Source organism: Dama dama, chromosome 31, assembly GCF_033118175.1.
Source record: "Dama dama isolate Ldn47 chromosome 31, ASM3311817v1, whole genome shotgun sequence".
NCBI classification, from domain to species: Eukaryota; Metazoa; Chordata; class Mammalia; order Artiodactyla; family Cervidae; genus Dama; species Dama dama.
Window position 1 is genome coordinate 49,184,773 of NC_083711.1, and position 17,698 is coordinate 49,202,470.

Sequence of the window (17,698 nt, forward strand, 5' to 3'; positions counted from 1 at the left end):
AACTGAGAAGTTGCGACAAGAGTATGCCAAAGTTAAGATGTGGACATTGTCAATTAAGCCCATGCTCCCCTGCATCTAATAGCTGGGCCACAGTCACCATCCACATGCTCCAAAGCTTCAGAGGACTCAGTCTAGCACTGGGGGTTAAGAGCCAGAGATATAAAGATAGCCACTTTGTTTCAAAATCCCTCTTCTGCTCTCTGACCTTGGGCTAATACTGCATCCTTCTAAACCTATTTGTTTTTCTGCAAAATAAGTATTAATAGCAATAGTTTTCCTAAAAGGGGTGAAGATTATGTGAACTCAGGAATGTAAAGTGGCCAATACAAAGTATTCACTCAATAAAATGTGCACAAGTATGATGCTGCAGGTTTTAGGTAAGGAAGCAACGTCCTAAAAAGAGGTGTCCGATTTACCCTGAATTGCTATGCTGATAAACACATCCCCTCCAGAATGACTATCCATCAAGACATCACAGGGCCCTCACTGGGGCACTGATGAGCCTTTAGGAGCACACTAGATCACATCTAACCTTTCTCCAGGCTCCCCTCAGTGCCAAATAAAAACATGTAACTTCTCAGCAGCAAGCTGGAGACATGAATTCCTAAGTTCTCACCCTGGCCCAACTACAGATCTAGTACATCTCCCTGAATGTATTATTTTGCCTTTTTTAACTCGGTTTCCTCATCTGAAAGACCAGCATTAGGAATAAGGATTTAACAAAAGACCAAATTACAGAATTCACATCAGTTTCTAATCACTGTTGTTAAGAGTACATACAATAAACACAAAAGGATAATCCATTTGAAATAAAGACTGCTACAAAACCTATGCATTTTTGAAGTCCATTTACCTAAAGTCAAGTACACGAATGTCCCTGTAGCCTGGTAACCCAGTAAATGCATTTTCCACCTGTCAAAAATAAAAAATTTGTAACTACATAGAAATGTAAAAAAACACACACAAAAATGCTTTTAAGAGTAGAATATAAAGTGCACTGTTTATTAGAAACTTATACAAATACATGGATATACATGGATTAGAAAGCTAAGAAAATTCCAATTGTCACAGTGTTAGAAAATAGTTTTTACCACAACCCTGCCATATTTTTTTTGTTTTTTAAGGTTTTGATTTACTTTAATATTAATTTTTTCCAAATTATAAAAAACAGACTTTTATTGGCAAAATACTATTTTTTCCCTTATGTGATAAAATGTGAAAAAAAGGACTAGTTTCAAAAGAAACTGTAATAACATTTTAAAATGTAACTGTGTGGATTAGAAATCTGGCCACAGCACACACACTGATAGAGTCAGGTGTTCATTTCCTGTAAGTGTAAAATGTCTGGTGGCATCTGTTTCCTGTTCCTATGACACAAAGGACTATGAACACAGCCAACATAAGAAAGAAATGTGGAAACCTGGGCTCAGGCTTTGCTGACTGGTGGTCACGGAGGAGATTATAAGCAGTGACTGGTCAAAAGATCAACTTACGAGCATCACAACTGCAGAAACCAGTTATATCACCAACTTTCTAAAATCAGGCTACATCAACCAGTATGAGCTTAGTGACTAAAGCAGGGGGAAGTGATAGATCGGACTAAACACCAAAAAATATGAGGTTTTGTACAAATACACACTTAACAAAATCGAACATTTTACCCACAACACTTCAGAAGGTGACAGTCTCACCAGGTTAAGTCACTATGGGGCCAACACCAGAACAAGAGAAGTTATTAGTGGACTTTGGGGCTATTTGCCAGCAAATTTGGAAAACTCAGCAGTGGCCACAGGACTGGAAAAGGTCAGCTTTCATTCCAATCCCAAAGAAAAACAATACTAAAGAATGCTCAAACTACTGCACAATGCACTCATCTCACATGCTAGCAAAGTAACGCTCAAAATTCCCCAAGCCCGGCTTCAACAGTATGTGAACTATGAACTTCCAGATGTTCAAGCTGGATTTAGAAAAAGCAGAGGAAAAACAAAAGAAAAAAAGAAAAGGCAGAGGAACCAGAGATCAAATTGCCAACATCCGCTGGATCCTTGAAAAAGCAAGAGAGTTCCAGAAAAACACCTATTTCTGCTTTATTGACTATGCCAAAGCCTTTGACTGCGTGGATCACAACAAAGTGGAAAATTCTTAAACAGTTTGGAATACCAGACCACCTGACCTGCCTCTTGAGAAATCTGTACTCAGGTCAGGAAGCAACAGTTAGAACTGTATATGGAACAACAGACTGGTTCCAAATCGGGAAAGGAGTACATCAAGGCTGTATATTGTCACCCTGTTTATTTAACTTACATGCAGAGTACATCATGAGAAACACTGGGCTGGATGAAGCACAAGCTGGAATCAAGATTACTGGGAGAAATGTCAATAACCTCAGATACGCAGATGATACCACCCTTATAGCAGAAAGCAAGGAGGAACTAAAGAGCCTCTTGATGAAAGTGAAAGAGGAGAGTGAAAAAGTTGGCTTAAAACTCAACATTCAGAAAACAAAGATGATGGCACCTGGTCCCATCACTTCATGGCAAATAGATGGGAAACAATGGAAACAGTGACAGACTTTATTTTCTTGGGCTCCAAAATCAGCCATGAAATTCAAAGACGCTTGCTTCTTGGAAGAAAAGTTATGACGAACCTAGACAGCATATTAAAAAGCAGAGATATTACTTTGCCAACAAAGGTCTGTCTAGTCAAAGCTATGGTTTTTCCTGTAGTCATGTATGGATGTGAGAGTTGGACTATAAAGAAAGTTGAGTGCCGAAGAATTGATGCGTTTGAACTGTGGTGTTGGAGAAGACTCGAGAGTCCCTTGGATTGCAAGGAGATCCAAGCAGTCCACCCTAAAGGAAATCATTCCTGAATATTCATTGGAAGGACTGATGTTGAAGCTGAAACTCCAATTTTTTGGCCACCTGAAGTGAAGAACAGACTCACTAGAAAATAACCTGATGCTGGGAAAGATTGAAGGCAGAAGAAGGGGATGACAGAGGATGAGACAGTTGGATGGCATCACCGACTCAATGGACATGAACTTGAGTAATCTCCAGGAGTTGGTGATGGACAGGGAGGCCTGGCATGCTCCAGTCCATGGGGTCACAAAGAGTCGGACATGACTGAGCGACTGAACGGAACTGAACTGGAGCTATCTCTGGGCATCTGCTTTTAAAACCAAGTTCTTACAAAATCAGGAGAATGAGATTTTTTAAAAAATCTTGGTTCACCAAAAATCTTTCTGCCCTGTGGATAAAGAATCCAAACCCGTGAAATTTTCTGGCTGCAATAACTTGCCTTGTTTTATTCTGAGAGAAACCAGAGAAATGCTAATTCTTGGGGGATGGGGATGGGGATAAAGTCCACAGGACTAGGAATGCAAAGACTCAGGGTTAGTCTTAGCTATTTTTCACTGGTAGAGTGGCCAGGCACATGTCTTCTTTCATAGTACTTACTGCTTCCCTGCCCACTGGCACACCAGTTCTTAAGATTAAGATGAGCATAGCTACAAGTACTCCATTAGCTGCAAAATGCAGTGTTATTGCATATTATTAATACTAAACCCATCTTGCTCCTTGGAAGGAAAACTATGACAAACCTAGACAGCATATTAAAAGCAGAGACATCAGTTTGCCAACAAAGGTCTGTATACTCAAAGCTATGGTTTTTCCAGTAGTCATGTACAGATGTGAGAACTGGACCACAAAGAAAGCTGAGCACCAAAGAATTGATGCTTTCAAATTGTGGTGCTGAAGAGGACTCTTGAGAGTCCCCTGGGCTGCAAGGAGATCAAACCAGTTGATCCTAAAGGAAATCAGTCCTGAATATTCATTGGAAGGATTGATGCTGAAGCTGAAGCTCTAATACATTGGCCACCTGATGCAAAGAGCTGACTCACTGGAAAAGACCCGGATGCTGAGAAAGATTCAAGGCAAAAGGAGAAGAGTGTGGCAGTGGATGAGATGATGTGATGGCATCAGTGACTCAATGGACATGAATTTGAGCAACCTCTGGGAGACAGTGAAGGAAAGAGGAACTTGGGTGTCCTTGGGGTTGCAAAGAGTCGGACATGACTTAGTGACTAAACAACAACAACAAACCCATCTCATCTGGGGCTTTGCCATTTTTTAACTTTAAACACGTTTTCTAATTCATCACACCCAGTTAGCTACTACATAGGTGCCCAGCTGTAAGAAGTCATTCCACTTTAGCAGCAAGATTAATAACAGGTACAATTTACTGAGGGACTGCTATGGGCCTGGTGCTTTGAAATATTACTTCTAATCCTTGCAACAATCCCAAGAGATACATAGTTTCCCCATCATGCAATTGAGGAAACCAAGACTGAGATATCAACTGACTTGCCCAGGATCATCCATCTGGTGAGTGACTGAATCAGAATTCATTCAATCATCGGTCTTTCTAACACTGAGGCCCATACTCTTCTCGCTGGATCGCATGCCTCATCCTCTTTCCTTTGATAAATATGATTTTATAACTGGGACCAGGACTGGGGGAACTGTGAGGCTCACCACAGCTTCTCACCTGAATTAAAATGAAGGGGAACTCGGGCTTCCCTAGTGGCTCAGTGGTAAAGCCTAGAATCTGCCAATAAAGGAGACATGGGTTCGATCCCTGATCCGGGAAGATCTCACATGCCATGGAGCAATGAGCCCAGGCATCACCACTGAGCCTGCCTTCTGAAGCCCAGAAGCTGCAACTACTGAAGCCCGCAGACCCTAGAGCCCGTGCTCCGCAACAAGAGAAGCCACTGCAGTGAGAAGCCCACCCACCACAATTAGGAGGAGCACCTGCTCACCGCAACTAGAGAGGCCTGTGCGGCAACCAGACCCAGCACGGCCAAAAATTAATACATAAATAAAATTATAAAAAATAACGGAAGGGGACTCTGTATGATAAAAAGGAAAGAACAGCTTCAAAGGAAGGAGCAGACCTGAATTTCCCTTCCACTCCTAGAAGCTGAAATCACCATGGACAAGTTGCTCGCCCTGATGGGTTCCGTCTATAAAATGGAGCTGATTATCCTCCTGGCTGCTGTTAGCAGACGGACACACAGCAGCCTGCAGAACACAAAGTACTATGCGAGGACAGTGTGCTGACCCTGTGGCTGTCATCAGGTAGCCACACTCCACGGCCTATCACAGTGACCTTTCCCTCTCTGATGTCACTCTTGGTGGCACCCCAAGTTTATCTTCATCAGCTCCTCATTTAAAAAAAAAAAAAATGTAACAGCTCCTGAATCTCAACCCTCCCAAGCAGGCTTTCTTTTTCCCCTGTGTATCTTCCAGTATTACCCGAAAAAATAATACTGAAAGAACAATTCCCATGACTGTGTCCTGAAGGGAGAGAGCTTGAGGGTCTCCTTCAGTTTGCAGTAAACGTGGAGACAGGACCTTTCAGAGACATGACCCTGACTCTGCAGCTCCACACAGGGAAGTGGCTATTGGTAGACATTTCATTCCATGTAAAAGGACACGTACGTAGAAATAAGGCCAGAGAAGCAACTGATCCCTCATCACCCTCAAATCACCTTGAGCCAATAGCTACCTACCTCATAAAGTCCCTGCTGGAAATGTTTTTCAGAGTGTTTATCAGACTTTCTCTAAATATGCAGTCATTTAGCACAACTATTTATCCAAACATGGAGGTTTATTAAAGGCTCCTTAATCCAAGAGCAGAGAGAACCAAAGAGCCGATCCAAGACACTGTCTGATGCCAAGTAGCCACTGGCCTGGCTGATATTTCGTCCACATACCATATAGCCTCACAAACTGGCCACACAGCTAGGAAAATTAATTGTCTAGCCCACACTCCCTGTGTCTGAAGGCTGCAATGATGCTGCTTGGCTGAAAGATGCATATTTTTCTTTCTAATCTAGACACAATGTCTAGAGAAGGATATTAGTCCAAGGTAATAGAATCAAAAAACTTGGCCACAGAGAAGTCCATCAAGAGGGATGGAAAAGAAAGAAACAGGAGGACTAATGTACCCTCTCACTTGACAGAGAGAGGAGATGGGCCCCCGGTATCTTGAAAAAAATCTCAACTTCAAGTCCCTAGGTAGAATTCTTCCAGAAAGTAAAGTTGTGAGATGGGCTAATGCACAATTCTGTAAAGATCATGCATTAACATCTTTAACATATCCGCCCCCCCTTATTTTTTTAAATATCCCCTTTTAAAAATACTTCTAACCAAGGAACAGAGATATGAGGAAAATTTACTTTTCACTGGATGTCCTTTTGTCCCTTAAGCTTGGGGCTTCATACTACCTATGCATTAACTATTCAAAAATTTTCAACTTTAAGAAAGAATAACAAATACAAAATTAAAAGAAATTAAATTTATTGTTCCCTCAAGAAAAATAACACAGTACATACAGTATTTCAAAGATGCTCATTTCTCCAAATATTGTCAAGTAAAAACTATGCCACAGAACACATTCTTCCTTGGCTGTGTGGCCAAAGCTGGAGACAGCATTTATTTGTTGGCATATGACAAATGGATACAAAAGTTTGTTTCCATGAAACAGTTCATCTTTTGGTGAAACTTTCACAGAGCTTTCTAAAGAAATGGCTAAATTACTACTCACTGAATCAAGTAGATGGAAAGCTTAAGTCCTAAACCTACCTTTAACCAGTGTTAACATGGGAAATTTACAACTCCAGCAAACTATCTTGTATAGAAAAAAGAAAAAAAAAAGAATAAAAACATACCCCCAAAATCACCCACCTCTGAAATAAAGTCTTCTACAAGGCGCTGGTGGTGAACGCTGGAGTGATCCTGTAGTTCTTCATTGTACTGTTCCCCCAAAAGGTGGATACTGAATTCTGCAACCTGCTCAGTGGCTGGTTTTGTGGATTCTTCTATCACAGTCTCAATTTCATTGCTAATCTGGATTTTTAGCAGAAGAACAATAAATGTCAATGTTCACTCATTCAGTCAAGAAATATCTACAGATCACCTATGATATGCCAGACACTGTGCCAAAGGCAACTTCTGATGATGACTATTTATATAATATTTGACTTTGAAACTAACTGGTAGATTTTAAGACAGGTTATTATTAAAATTACTGTGTATTTGTGCATTTCTTTGAATACACAGTGATTGTGGTCACTGGTTCAGGGAAAGAGAAAAATTCCCACAGATAACCACCAAAGTTCACTACCTGTGAGTTCGTAGAAAAAGCTGAAGTTACACACTGCTAATTATTGGAGAAATGCAAATTAAAACCACAATGATATATCACCTCACACCTGTCAGAATGGATATCTTCAAGAAGTCTACAAATAAAAATGCTGGAGAGGATGTGGAGAAACGGGAATCTTCATTCACTGGTAGGAATGTCAATTAGTGCAGCCACTATGGAAAACAGTATAGACATTTCTTTAATAGAACTGCCTGAAAATAGTCCTGGAAACAGCCATTAAAAAAAAGTGAAAGTCACTCAGTCATGTCCAGCTCTTTGCAACCCCATGGACTACACAGTCCATGGAAATCTCCAGGCCAGATTACTGGAGTGCGTAGCCATTCCCTTCTCCGGGGGATCTTCCCAACCCAAGGATCAAACCCAGGTCTCCCATATTGCTGGAATATTCTTTACCAGCTGAGCCACCAAGGAAGCCCATAAATACTGGAGTGGACAGCCTATCCTCTCCCCAGTCAATCTTCCCCACCCAGGAATAGAACCAGGGTCTCCTGTATTGCAGGCGGACTCTTTACCAGCTGAGCTACCAAGGAAGCTCAATAAAACTGAAATATATTTCCCTACAAATTCCCATTGATCCCAGTTCTGAAACCTGGATGCATATAAAAACTATAGGCCCCAGAGAAATCTTCAAATAAGGATAGGAACCTATCATCTTTCCTGACTTTTCATAGTTCCCTTTCTCCGGACACTTCTCGGGCTCTTAATGTCTTCCTTAGAGTATGATACACATAAATGACGTCTGATAATTAAAATATGGTACAACTATCACTTTCCTGATAGCAGATTCGAATTTCTGTTAATGTAACGTAAAAGTACTCTTGTTTTACTAGTTCTTCCTCATACTGCTGAGTCATACTGAAACTAATAAAAACCTTTAGCCTTAAGGAATTTTGTACAAGACTTTGCATTCTTCAATATTAAATTTTCTCTCATTAAATTTAAATAAAAACTCCCATTTTCAGTATTAGTATAAAAGAAATATTCTTAGTAACCTAGCTGCAATACGAGGCCTAAAATGCTGACTAAAATTTTTAATGATTTTAATGCATACCTGGTTTGGAAGAAAATAAATCAGAAGTCAAAAAAGACAGGCTAGAAAAATCCAGAGAGGTGATTCAGTGATCTATGCATACACAGTGTATCTAGCAATCTCTTATGACCTAGGCCTTAGTTTCAAATACTACAAGGGATAGGATATAAAGTGCCAGGTGTATACATGTTGAAAAGTCAGATCAAAGACGCCTACACAGACAATTTGAACAACAAATTAGACTAAGTTGAAGGAAGAATAAGTGAACTGGAAGACATTTCTGAATGCAACATAGAGGGACAAAGAAATGAAAGTTAAGAACGAGTGGTTAACAGAGAAAAAGTATAAAATGTGGGAGTCAGATATATACCCAATCATATGAGGCAACACTGAGAATTTTCTCTATATACATTTTTATGAAACTGCAGTATCCTCAATACTGTGTTATATGCTACTATATTGTACTTGTAGAACAATACAAGGCCCATCACCACTGCAAGTGACTAGAAGTGTGAAGTCAAGTGGGCCTTAGGAAGCATCACTACAAGAAAAGCTAGTGGAGGGGATGGAATTCCAGCTGAGCTATTTCAAATCCTAAAAGATGATGCTGTGAAAGTGCTGTACTCAATATGTTAGCAAATTTGGAAAACTCAGCAGTGGCCACAGGACTAGAAAAGATCAGTTTTCACTACAATCTCAAAGAAGAGCAATGCCAAAGAATGTTCAAAGTATTGCACAATTGCATTCATTTCACATGCTAGCAACGTAATGCTCAAAATTCTCCAAGCTAGGCTTCAATAGTATGTGAACCAAGAACTTCCAGATGTTCAAGCTAGATTTCGAAAAGGCAGAGGAACCAGAAATTAAATTGCTAACACTGGTTGGATGATAGAAAAAGCAAGACAATTCCAGAAAAACATTGACTTCTGCTTCATTGACTACACCAAAGCCTTTGACTGTGTGGATCACAAAAAACTGGAAAATTCTTAAAGAGATGGCAATACCAGACTACCTTACCTGTCTCCTGAGAAACTTGTATGCAGGTCAAGAAGCAACAGTTAGAACTGGGCTGGTTCAAAATTGGGAAAGGAGTATGTCAAGGCTGTATATTGTCACCCTGCTTATTTAACCTATATGCAGAGTACATCATGAGAAATGCCAGGCTGGATGAAGCACAAGCTGGAGTCAAGATTGCCAGGAGAAATATCAACAACTTCAGATATGCAGATGACACCACCCTTACGGCAGAATGTGAAGAGGAACATAAGAGCCTCTTAAAGAAGGTGAAAGAGGAGAAAAAGCTGGCTTAAAACTCAACATTCGAAAAACAAAGATCATGGCCTCCAGTCCCATCACTTCATGGCAAATAGATGAGGAAACAATGGAAACAGTGAGAGACTTTATTTTCTTGGTCTCCAAAATCACTGCAGATGGTGACCTGCAGCCATGAAAAAGACGCTCCTTGGAAGAAAAGCTATAACAAATCTAGACAGTATTAAAAAGCAGAGACATTATTCTGCTAACAAAGGTCCGTCTAGTCAGAGCTATGGTTTTTCCAGTAGTCATGTATGGACTATGAGAATGGGACCATGAAGGAGGCTGCGCACCAAAGAATTGATGCTTTTGAACTGTGGTGTTGAAGAAGACTCTTGAGAGTCCCTTGGACTGCAAGGAGATCCAACCAGTCCATCCTAAAGGAGATCAGTCCTGAATATTCATTAGAGGGACAGATGCTGAAGGCTGAAGCTCTAATACTTCGGCCACCTGATGCAAAGAGCCAACTCATTGGAAAGTAACCTGATGCTGGAAAAGATTGAAGGCAGGAGGAGAAGGGGATGACAGAGGATGAGATGGTTGGATGGTATCACTGACTCAATGGACATGAGTTTGAGTAAGCTCTAGGAGATGGTGAAGGACAGGGAAGCCTGGAGTGCTGCAGTCCATGGGGTCACAAAGAGTCGGACACAACTGAGTGACTGAACCAAACTGATGTACGCTGATGTTTTAGACAGAATGCTACTGTACACTCAACAGACTACAGCAGAGGTAAACGTAACTTCTATATGCGTGAGGAAACCAAAAAGCTCATGTGACTTGCTTTATTGCAATATTCACTTTATTATGGCCATCTGGAACTGAACCCACAATATCTGAGCTATGCCTGCAGTTACACTACATTATAGGATACTTACAGTAGTACACCATGTAGTATTTGGGAGTCTACAGTTTTACAAAAATGGGTATAGGAGTGTGTTTATGCTTATTTACTTTGCTTTGGATTTATTGTACTACCTTAACATAAGGTTTTTAGTCTATTATAAATTTGAGAAATTCAGTCATTATCTCTCATCATTACATTAAATACAGAGAGGGGGAGAGAGAGAGAGTAGTATCTTAACAGTAGGAGAAAAAATAGATTACCCACAAAGGAATACGAACTGAATTGTTAGTTGAGTTCTTAATAGTAACAGTAAAAGTTAGAAGACAGTGAAATAAAATCTTGACCAAAAAAAAAACCTTCTATCTAGAAATTTATACAGATTATAAGTATCTTTCCAGAATAAGGGGATAATAAGAAAATCTTCAGGTGACCAAAAACTGAGATTGAACCAGTGAGAGATTCTTACTAAAGTAATACCAGAAGCATATATTTCAGAAGGAAAATTATTCCAAAAGAGACGTCTAAGATGCAAAAATGAATTTTAAGAAAATAAAACAGTACACACCTGGGCAAATGTAAAAAATTTTAACTATATAAAATAAAAATGATGCAGTCAAATTTTTAAGATTAAAAAGAGAGAACTAAAGGAGAGAAAGAAAGAACAAAAATACTGAAAATAACATACAAAACAGCAGGGTAATCACTTGAATTATTTTGATGTTCTAATGTTCCTGCAGACTCAGGATAAGGATAAGTATTCTGAAAAACAAACTTTGCTAGATTAAAGACACATGATAACATACAGGGTAAATACTATCAAGTCAGGAATAGAGTATGTAATTTCTAAAACAGTATCTGAAAAATGCATTAGGGAAAAAGCTGAACTGTAAAACTGTACATGAGACTTCACTCTGAACTAGTCATGTACGCCTGTACTGTCCTGTCTTCCTACTGGTTCTACAAATTACCTTCAAATTACTCTCTCTGTCACGGAATGTTCCAACTGATTTCACATAATCTCTTCATTTCCATTACAGTGAGTTTTATCTCATTCTATAAAAGTTTCCAGACTTACACCATAACATTCAGCATCAAGTTCAGAACCACAGTATCACTTTTTATTCAAATATTTATCAAATGCCAATATTTTCTAGTACCATCTAATTTGGACACAGTTTTGCTGAATACTAAAGGTATTGTATTGATACAAGGGCCCAAACTGGCTCCAGCCTTGCTCAGTAACAGGGAAGGTGGTGGATAGAGTCGGGTGACATGAGTTGACTTCACAGCTGGTAAGAGAAGGTGTAAGGTAATAAATTGTACCTTTCTAGTGAATATGTTCAATCAAAGTGTGCTCTGTATTAAGGAATCTGTGATTTACGCACATTTAATAAAATTTCTAATGAAACATTTCCATCTTCGTAGAAGCATATACTTCTCAAAAAATCTGGAATGTGATAGCCAACTTAATGCTTCTTAGTGGACAGATTTCCATTAGTAATGATGCACTTAAAAAGCACAGTACTTCTTTAAACTACATAAAATCTATATCCTTTCCCTCTGAAGAAGAGAGGACTAAGTCCTGATTTATTAAGAGACAGAGAACATAGGCAAAAACCCTCACAATGAATTATGCACACAGCCCACAGAAGACAGTGGGCTTACCATGAAGACAGCTCCCCAGGTTCCAAGTTATTTAATTTACAATTCAAATCTATTCTTTGCCAAAAACAGGCTTATTGGGCTCTCCAAGGAATCTCAGATTCTTTTTAATGTACTGGTTTTAGAATCTACATTTCCATAAAGAGAACCACCTGAAGTTTTGTGTTGTCTGGCAATGAACAATAAATCTCTCTAAATCCCCGTTCTCCATGTTAGAAACTAAATAATGAAACAGGACATCACTCACACTGTCTTCTGGCCTCTCCAAGCTGCTCTCTGAGATCCCGTCATAGGAGGTCACCCCTGGATATGGAGCACTGAGACCAGCATCTAAAGAGAAAAACAGAAACATCTGTATGAATTCAGTCCACGGCTAAATCATAATGTCTATCAGGAAACAATAAACTGATTTTGATGCCATTCATATAAGTCATTTGCTTTTTCATCTGCAAAATTCTGTGCATTTTAACCTCAAGACACATGAATTTCCTCAGCACAAGAAATAAATATGACTCATTCAACAAGTATTTACTGATACCTACTTATATGTCAGGCTCTATACAAGCCTCCAGGGATACAAAGTCTTTATCCTTAAGGAGTCATCTAATAAAACTAACCTGTAAAACTCTCAGAGAGGGGAAGTGGCTGAAGGTTGGAATTGGCCAAAAATTATAATTTTTGATGCTGGGCCTCACCATGCTATTTTTTTGTATGTTTGCAATTTTCAACATAGAAGAACTTTTTTAAAAAAAAATTAAAAATAAAGAAATCAATTACTAATTTACAGGAAATGTAGAGATCAAAGAAACAAACAAAGTACACCACACAATGCAATCAGGAAAATCCTTATTCTGGGAAACTCTAAAAGACAAATGACAAATAGTGGAGCTAGAAAGATTCTACCTTTTGACATAAGCAGTGATTACAAAGTGTTTGCCTTAAAATAATTCTTCAGGTTGTACATTTGTTTTAAGTAGTTTTCAGATTCTGTATTATGTACTTAATAATTAAGGATTCTTAAGTACCCAAATTATAATGTCATAAAGTAAGTGAAAAAACAATTGCTTTTTCTTGAGACTTCTTTAACAACAGAAGGAGAGACAAATTGGCATTTTTTAAAATATGAGCTGAAAATTGTGCTTCCTTGCAATTAAATAATAAATTTTAAAAGAAAAGTGAATAAAGGCACAAAAGCATACCTCCCAGCGTTGACATGTCACCAACAGGAGCTGGAGATGACAATTCAGAGCTAGGAAAAAAAATGTCTGGAGTTAATAAAATGACAGAAATGTGAGGGTTTATTTTGGGGTTTGTTTTCCAGAAAGGAATTCACCTGATCTCCAATTAAGGATTCCCAAACTGAGGTACTAAGTAGCAATTAAAAAAAAAAAAAAAACCCTCATTTATTTTACATTTTTTGATGCCTACTCAACTCGAATCACTCTACATATTATTAAATAATACTCCATATTATGTAGTATGCATATATATATATGTACACACACATAATATACCCTACATAATACTACATAACCACCCTATATAGTACTTCCTTACTATTTCATAACCCTGTTTCATTTTTTTCCTCAGTTCTTTTCACTATGTGAAATTATTCTGTTAATTTATTTATCTACTTCTTTATCTATATCCGTACCCTTAAGTCTTCTAGAATGTCATTTCCTAACATGGTAGTCAGTGGATGTATGTGGTAATTTAAATTAATTTAAAATTAAAGAAAGATTCAAAATTCAGACCCTCATCCACACTATCCACATTTCAGTGTTCAACAGTCATATGTGGCTGATGGCTATTTTATGGAACAGCCGAGTAAAGAACATGTTTATCATCACAGAAATATCTATTTAACAAGACTGCCTCAAGAATCTAAACTCTAAAAAAAAAGAAAGAATCTAATCTAAACTCCATGAGATTAGGGGCTTATCTGCCATATTTGCACTGTATCTTCATCTTAAAAGAGAAACTACCACTTAATAGGCACTGAATAGATATTTTTGGAATAAATAAACACTATTGACCAACCAGTCTAGTGTAGAAGGCCCTTGGCATACAGCTGTGAACAAAATACTCATGGTCTAGGAAGGTTACCGCCTAACAGAAAACAGTAACAAACATAATATAAACCCAACAAGCAGTTCAGACACAAAAGTACTGGCAATCACGGGGAACATATAAGCCCAAATCTCATCTCATTTGAGAGGTCACAGAATCATGAAACTTTTTAGTATAAAACAAGTCAAGCTTAGAGACATGATTTGCTATAGGCCACACGGCTCCCAGGTTTCGGGTCCCCTGGCTATCCTTTTACCGTTCAACCCTGCAACTATAGGCAAGGATCAGAAGACGTCAGAGGATAATCTGAGAAAGTCCTTAAAGAAACGGTGTTTCCCCGAGTCCAAATTTCCACATAGCCCCAAACATACAATTTAAATTACAGTAACTGAAAACTCTCTTCAACTTTCCACATACAGTTTTCAAAGACGACTTAAACAGTCAAAACATCTCCCTCTTAGACTCGCTTTGGTCTCAGTGAGCCCCATCTTCACGTCAGAACCACTCCTTCCAACTGCCCTGCCGCTCTAAACTAGACCATGGGCTCACAGCCACCAGACAAATGGGGCACACATCTTGAAGCAGCGATTTTCACTTTAAAGTAAAAGCACAGAGAGCTAAGCAGAAACTGATATGAATTTGGACATGTACACACTGCTGTATGTAGATGGATGACCGACAAGGACCTCCTGTGACAGCACCTGGAACTGTCTCAATGCTATATGGCCACCTGGATGGACGGGGCGTCTGGGGGAGAACGGATCCATGCATATGATGGCTGAGTGCCTTCACTGCTCACCTGAAGCTATCATAGCACTGTTCATCAGCTAGATCCCAATACAAAATAAAGTTTAAAAATAAATAAATAAAACACATTAGTATTAAAACACGTGTGGCTCTATTATAGAGCACAATATAAAGTTTAAATGAATATTAAGTTACAACATGATCATTTCAAAGACATTTCCTGGCTGGAACTGAAGTGGGGGAATCAGTTGAGGCCATGTTCCCTAAACCCCCAAGCTTTGGTAGAAAATTTGAGAAACATAGGCTAAAACAAAAAAATCTCACATAAAGATTCTCCTGGTTTTTGAAAATACTATCTAAAAAGAAAAACATATTAAACCAATACACCAAACTTATCACTACTGGTTATTTTTGATATACTTGCAGGAACCTACTTACTTATCTGCCATTCAAAAGAATATAAAGGAATATGACATCTGGATAAGTCATTTTGATGAATGATGAGTAGAGGAAGATCTGGGTGATAAGAAAAGGTCACGGAGCTAGCCAATGAAGGAACTGTGGTGTAAAATAGGCCCATTTGAGTCCAGAAACCTCTCTCTTACCCACATTAATTCCACACCACATGGCCTTTATGTGACCCATATGCCCTAGACGGGCAACCAGGATGGTTTTCCTTGGTCTTAATGATAGTGGTGTTACATCAACTAAGTGACCTAAAAGTCAAAATGTGTAAGGACCCAGAAAGAGGAAGGGAAACCCAGTCAGAGCTGGAGTGCAATCAAGTATGAAGAGCAAAGAGGTCAAAGTAAAACAAAGCACAAAACAGTAACCAGAACAGGAAGCTGAGATGACATGGCAGAGAAACCAGACCTCACTAGGGACTGGTCAAATTGTCTCCCACATCAAAATCAAATTTAAGCTAATTCTCTAAGTAAGCAAGAAAGCATTCAGAATGGAGAAATTTGCTTACTTCAGTAGAACTAGATTTCACTTACTGAGTTCAAAATAATCTTTGTTTTTTTCAAAATAACATTATTTTAATGATGGTAAGGGCTTCCCTGGTGGTCCAAATGGTAAAGAATCCACCTGCGAGGCAAAAGACCTGGGTTCGATCCTTGGTTTGGGAAGATCCCCTGGAGGAGGTTATAGCAACCCACTCCCGTATTCTTGCCTGGAGAATCCCCATGGACAGAGGAGTCTGGTTGCCTACAGTCCACAGGGTCACAAAGAGTCAGATATGACTGAGAGATTAAGCACAGTGATGGTAATAGATATTATTACCAACACTTAATTAATACTTAATCCCTCATCCTCCCACACTTCTTTCAGAAGACAGTACCATGAATCCCTCACATTTGCTCATCAGGTATGCCTCCTACAGGGATGCCCTAGAATGTCGCTCACAACAGAATTACAATACAGAGCTGCATTGAGTTTGGAGACAGAAATGCTTCATTTCTAGGCCAAGCCACAAATTTGTAGTTGGTCAGCTAAGATCTTTAGCTTAATGTCAGCAGCAAACAACCATCTACTGTCTCATTTCCTCAGCTTATCCAGCACATAATTTTTTTCCTCACAGCTACTGCCTAACCATGTCAGTGGAATTCAGATGGAACTGTGTCAAAAATACCATAGTCACATGGAACCTATGTTTAAAAACATAGTAGGGGACTTCCCTGGTGGTGCAGTGGATAAGAATCCACCTGCCAAGGCAGAGGACACAGGTTTGAGCCCTGGTCCGGGAAGACTACACATGCCACAACTAAGGCTGTGCACTACAACCTACCTACTCTAGAGTCGGTGAGCAACAGCTACTGAAGCCCGTGTGCCTACAGCCCGTGCTCCACGGCAAGAGGAGCCAGAGCAAAGAGAAGCGAGCGCCCCACAACTAGAGAGTGGCCCCCACTCACTACAGCTAGGGGAAAGCCCACGCACAGCAACCAAGACCCTGCGCGGCCAAACATAAATAAATGAAATTGTTAAAATAACAAAAATACATTAAAACAAGCCAACAATAATTTCATACCTAGATTACTATCCCCTTTAACAATTTCCTATCCTTTGCCTTGCTCTAGAACCTGTTAACTATAATCAGCATTTAAGAAGAAAAAACTGAAGGCAAGGAGTTAAGAATCCTGGGTGCTAGTTCCAGATGTATCACTAACCTTGTGTATAGCTTGGGAAGATGCCTCAGTTGCTCTAGGCCTCAAGATCTAATCTCTAAAACAGAAATATCTCTTGCTCTACCTACTGCACCAAGGTGTTGGGGAAAACTAAATAAAATATCATTATACAGAAGCATTATATACAGGGTGAAATGCTAAACAAACACAAAACAGGGGTGGGAGTTGGATCAGGATGGCGGAGGAGTAGAACAAAGAGCTCACCCTTTCCCACAAATACATAAAAAATACATCTACATATGAAAGGACTCTCATAGAACATCTACTAAATGCTGGCAGATCTCAGACTTCCACAAGGGCAAGAGAATCTCCATGCCACTGAGTTGGACAAAAGAAAAAGGAGAAAGTAATAGGATGGGACCTGCGCTCCTGGGAGCAGGCTGTGCGGGAGTACAGGTTTCAGCCAGTCAGCGGAAGACACGTGGAGCGAGGCCTGTGCGCAGAGGGCTGGGCCGCCCGCCGGCAGCACGCCCCAGCGCAGACACCCATCTGCGGGGGCGGGCCTGGATCCTGAGACTCCAGTTTCCGTGCTCAGACACAGGGAGGCCTGGGGCTGGCTACGTGCTGACACCCTGAGGGAGCCAGGGCGTGCGTCACATGGAGGGAGTG

At 39.7% G+C, this 17,698-nt stretch overlaps 1 protein-coding gene across 1 annotated transcript in view; it reads right to left on the reverse strand.

Annotated features, from left to right (window-relative positions):
• Window positions 1-17,698, reverse strand: part of IMPG2 (interphotoreceptor matrix proteoglycan 2) — a 75,080-nt gene that overhangs the window by 41,812 nt on the left and 15,570 nt on the right. The window contains exons 5-8 of the mRNA XM_061134144.1: window positions 13,286-13,335; window positions 12,334-12,416; window positions 6,753-6,914; window positions 854-912 (exon numbers count right to left, since the gene is read on the reverse strand). Coding sequence (XP_060990127.1) covers window positions 854-912; window positions 6,753-6,914; window positions 12,334-12,416; window positions 13,286-13,335 — 354 coding nt within the window. The remainder of the gene's footprint in view (window positions 1-853; window positions 913-6,752; window positions 6,915-12,333; window positions 12,417-13,285; window positions 13,336-17,698) is intronic.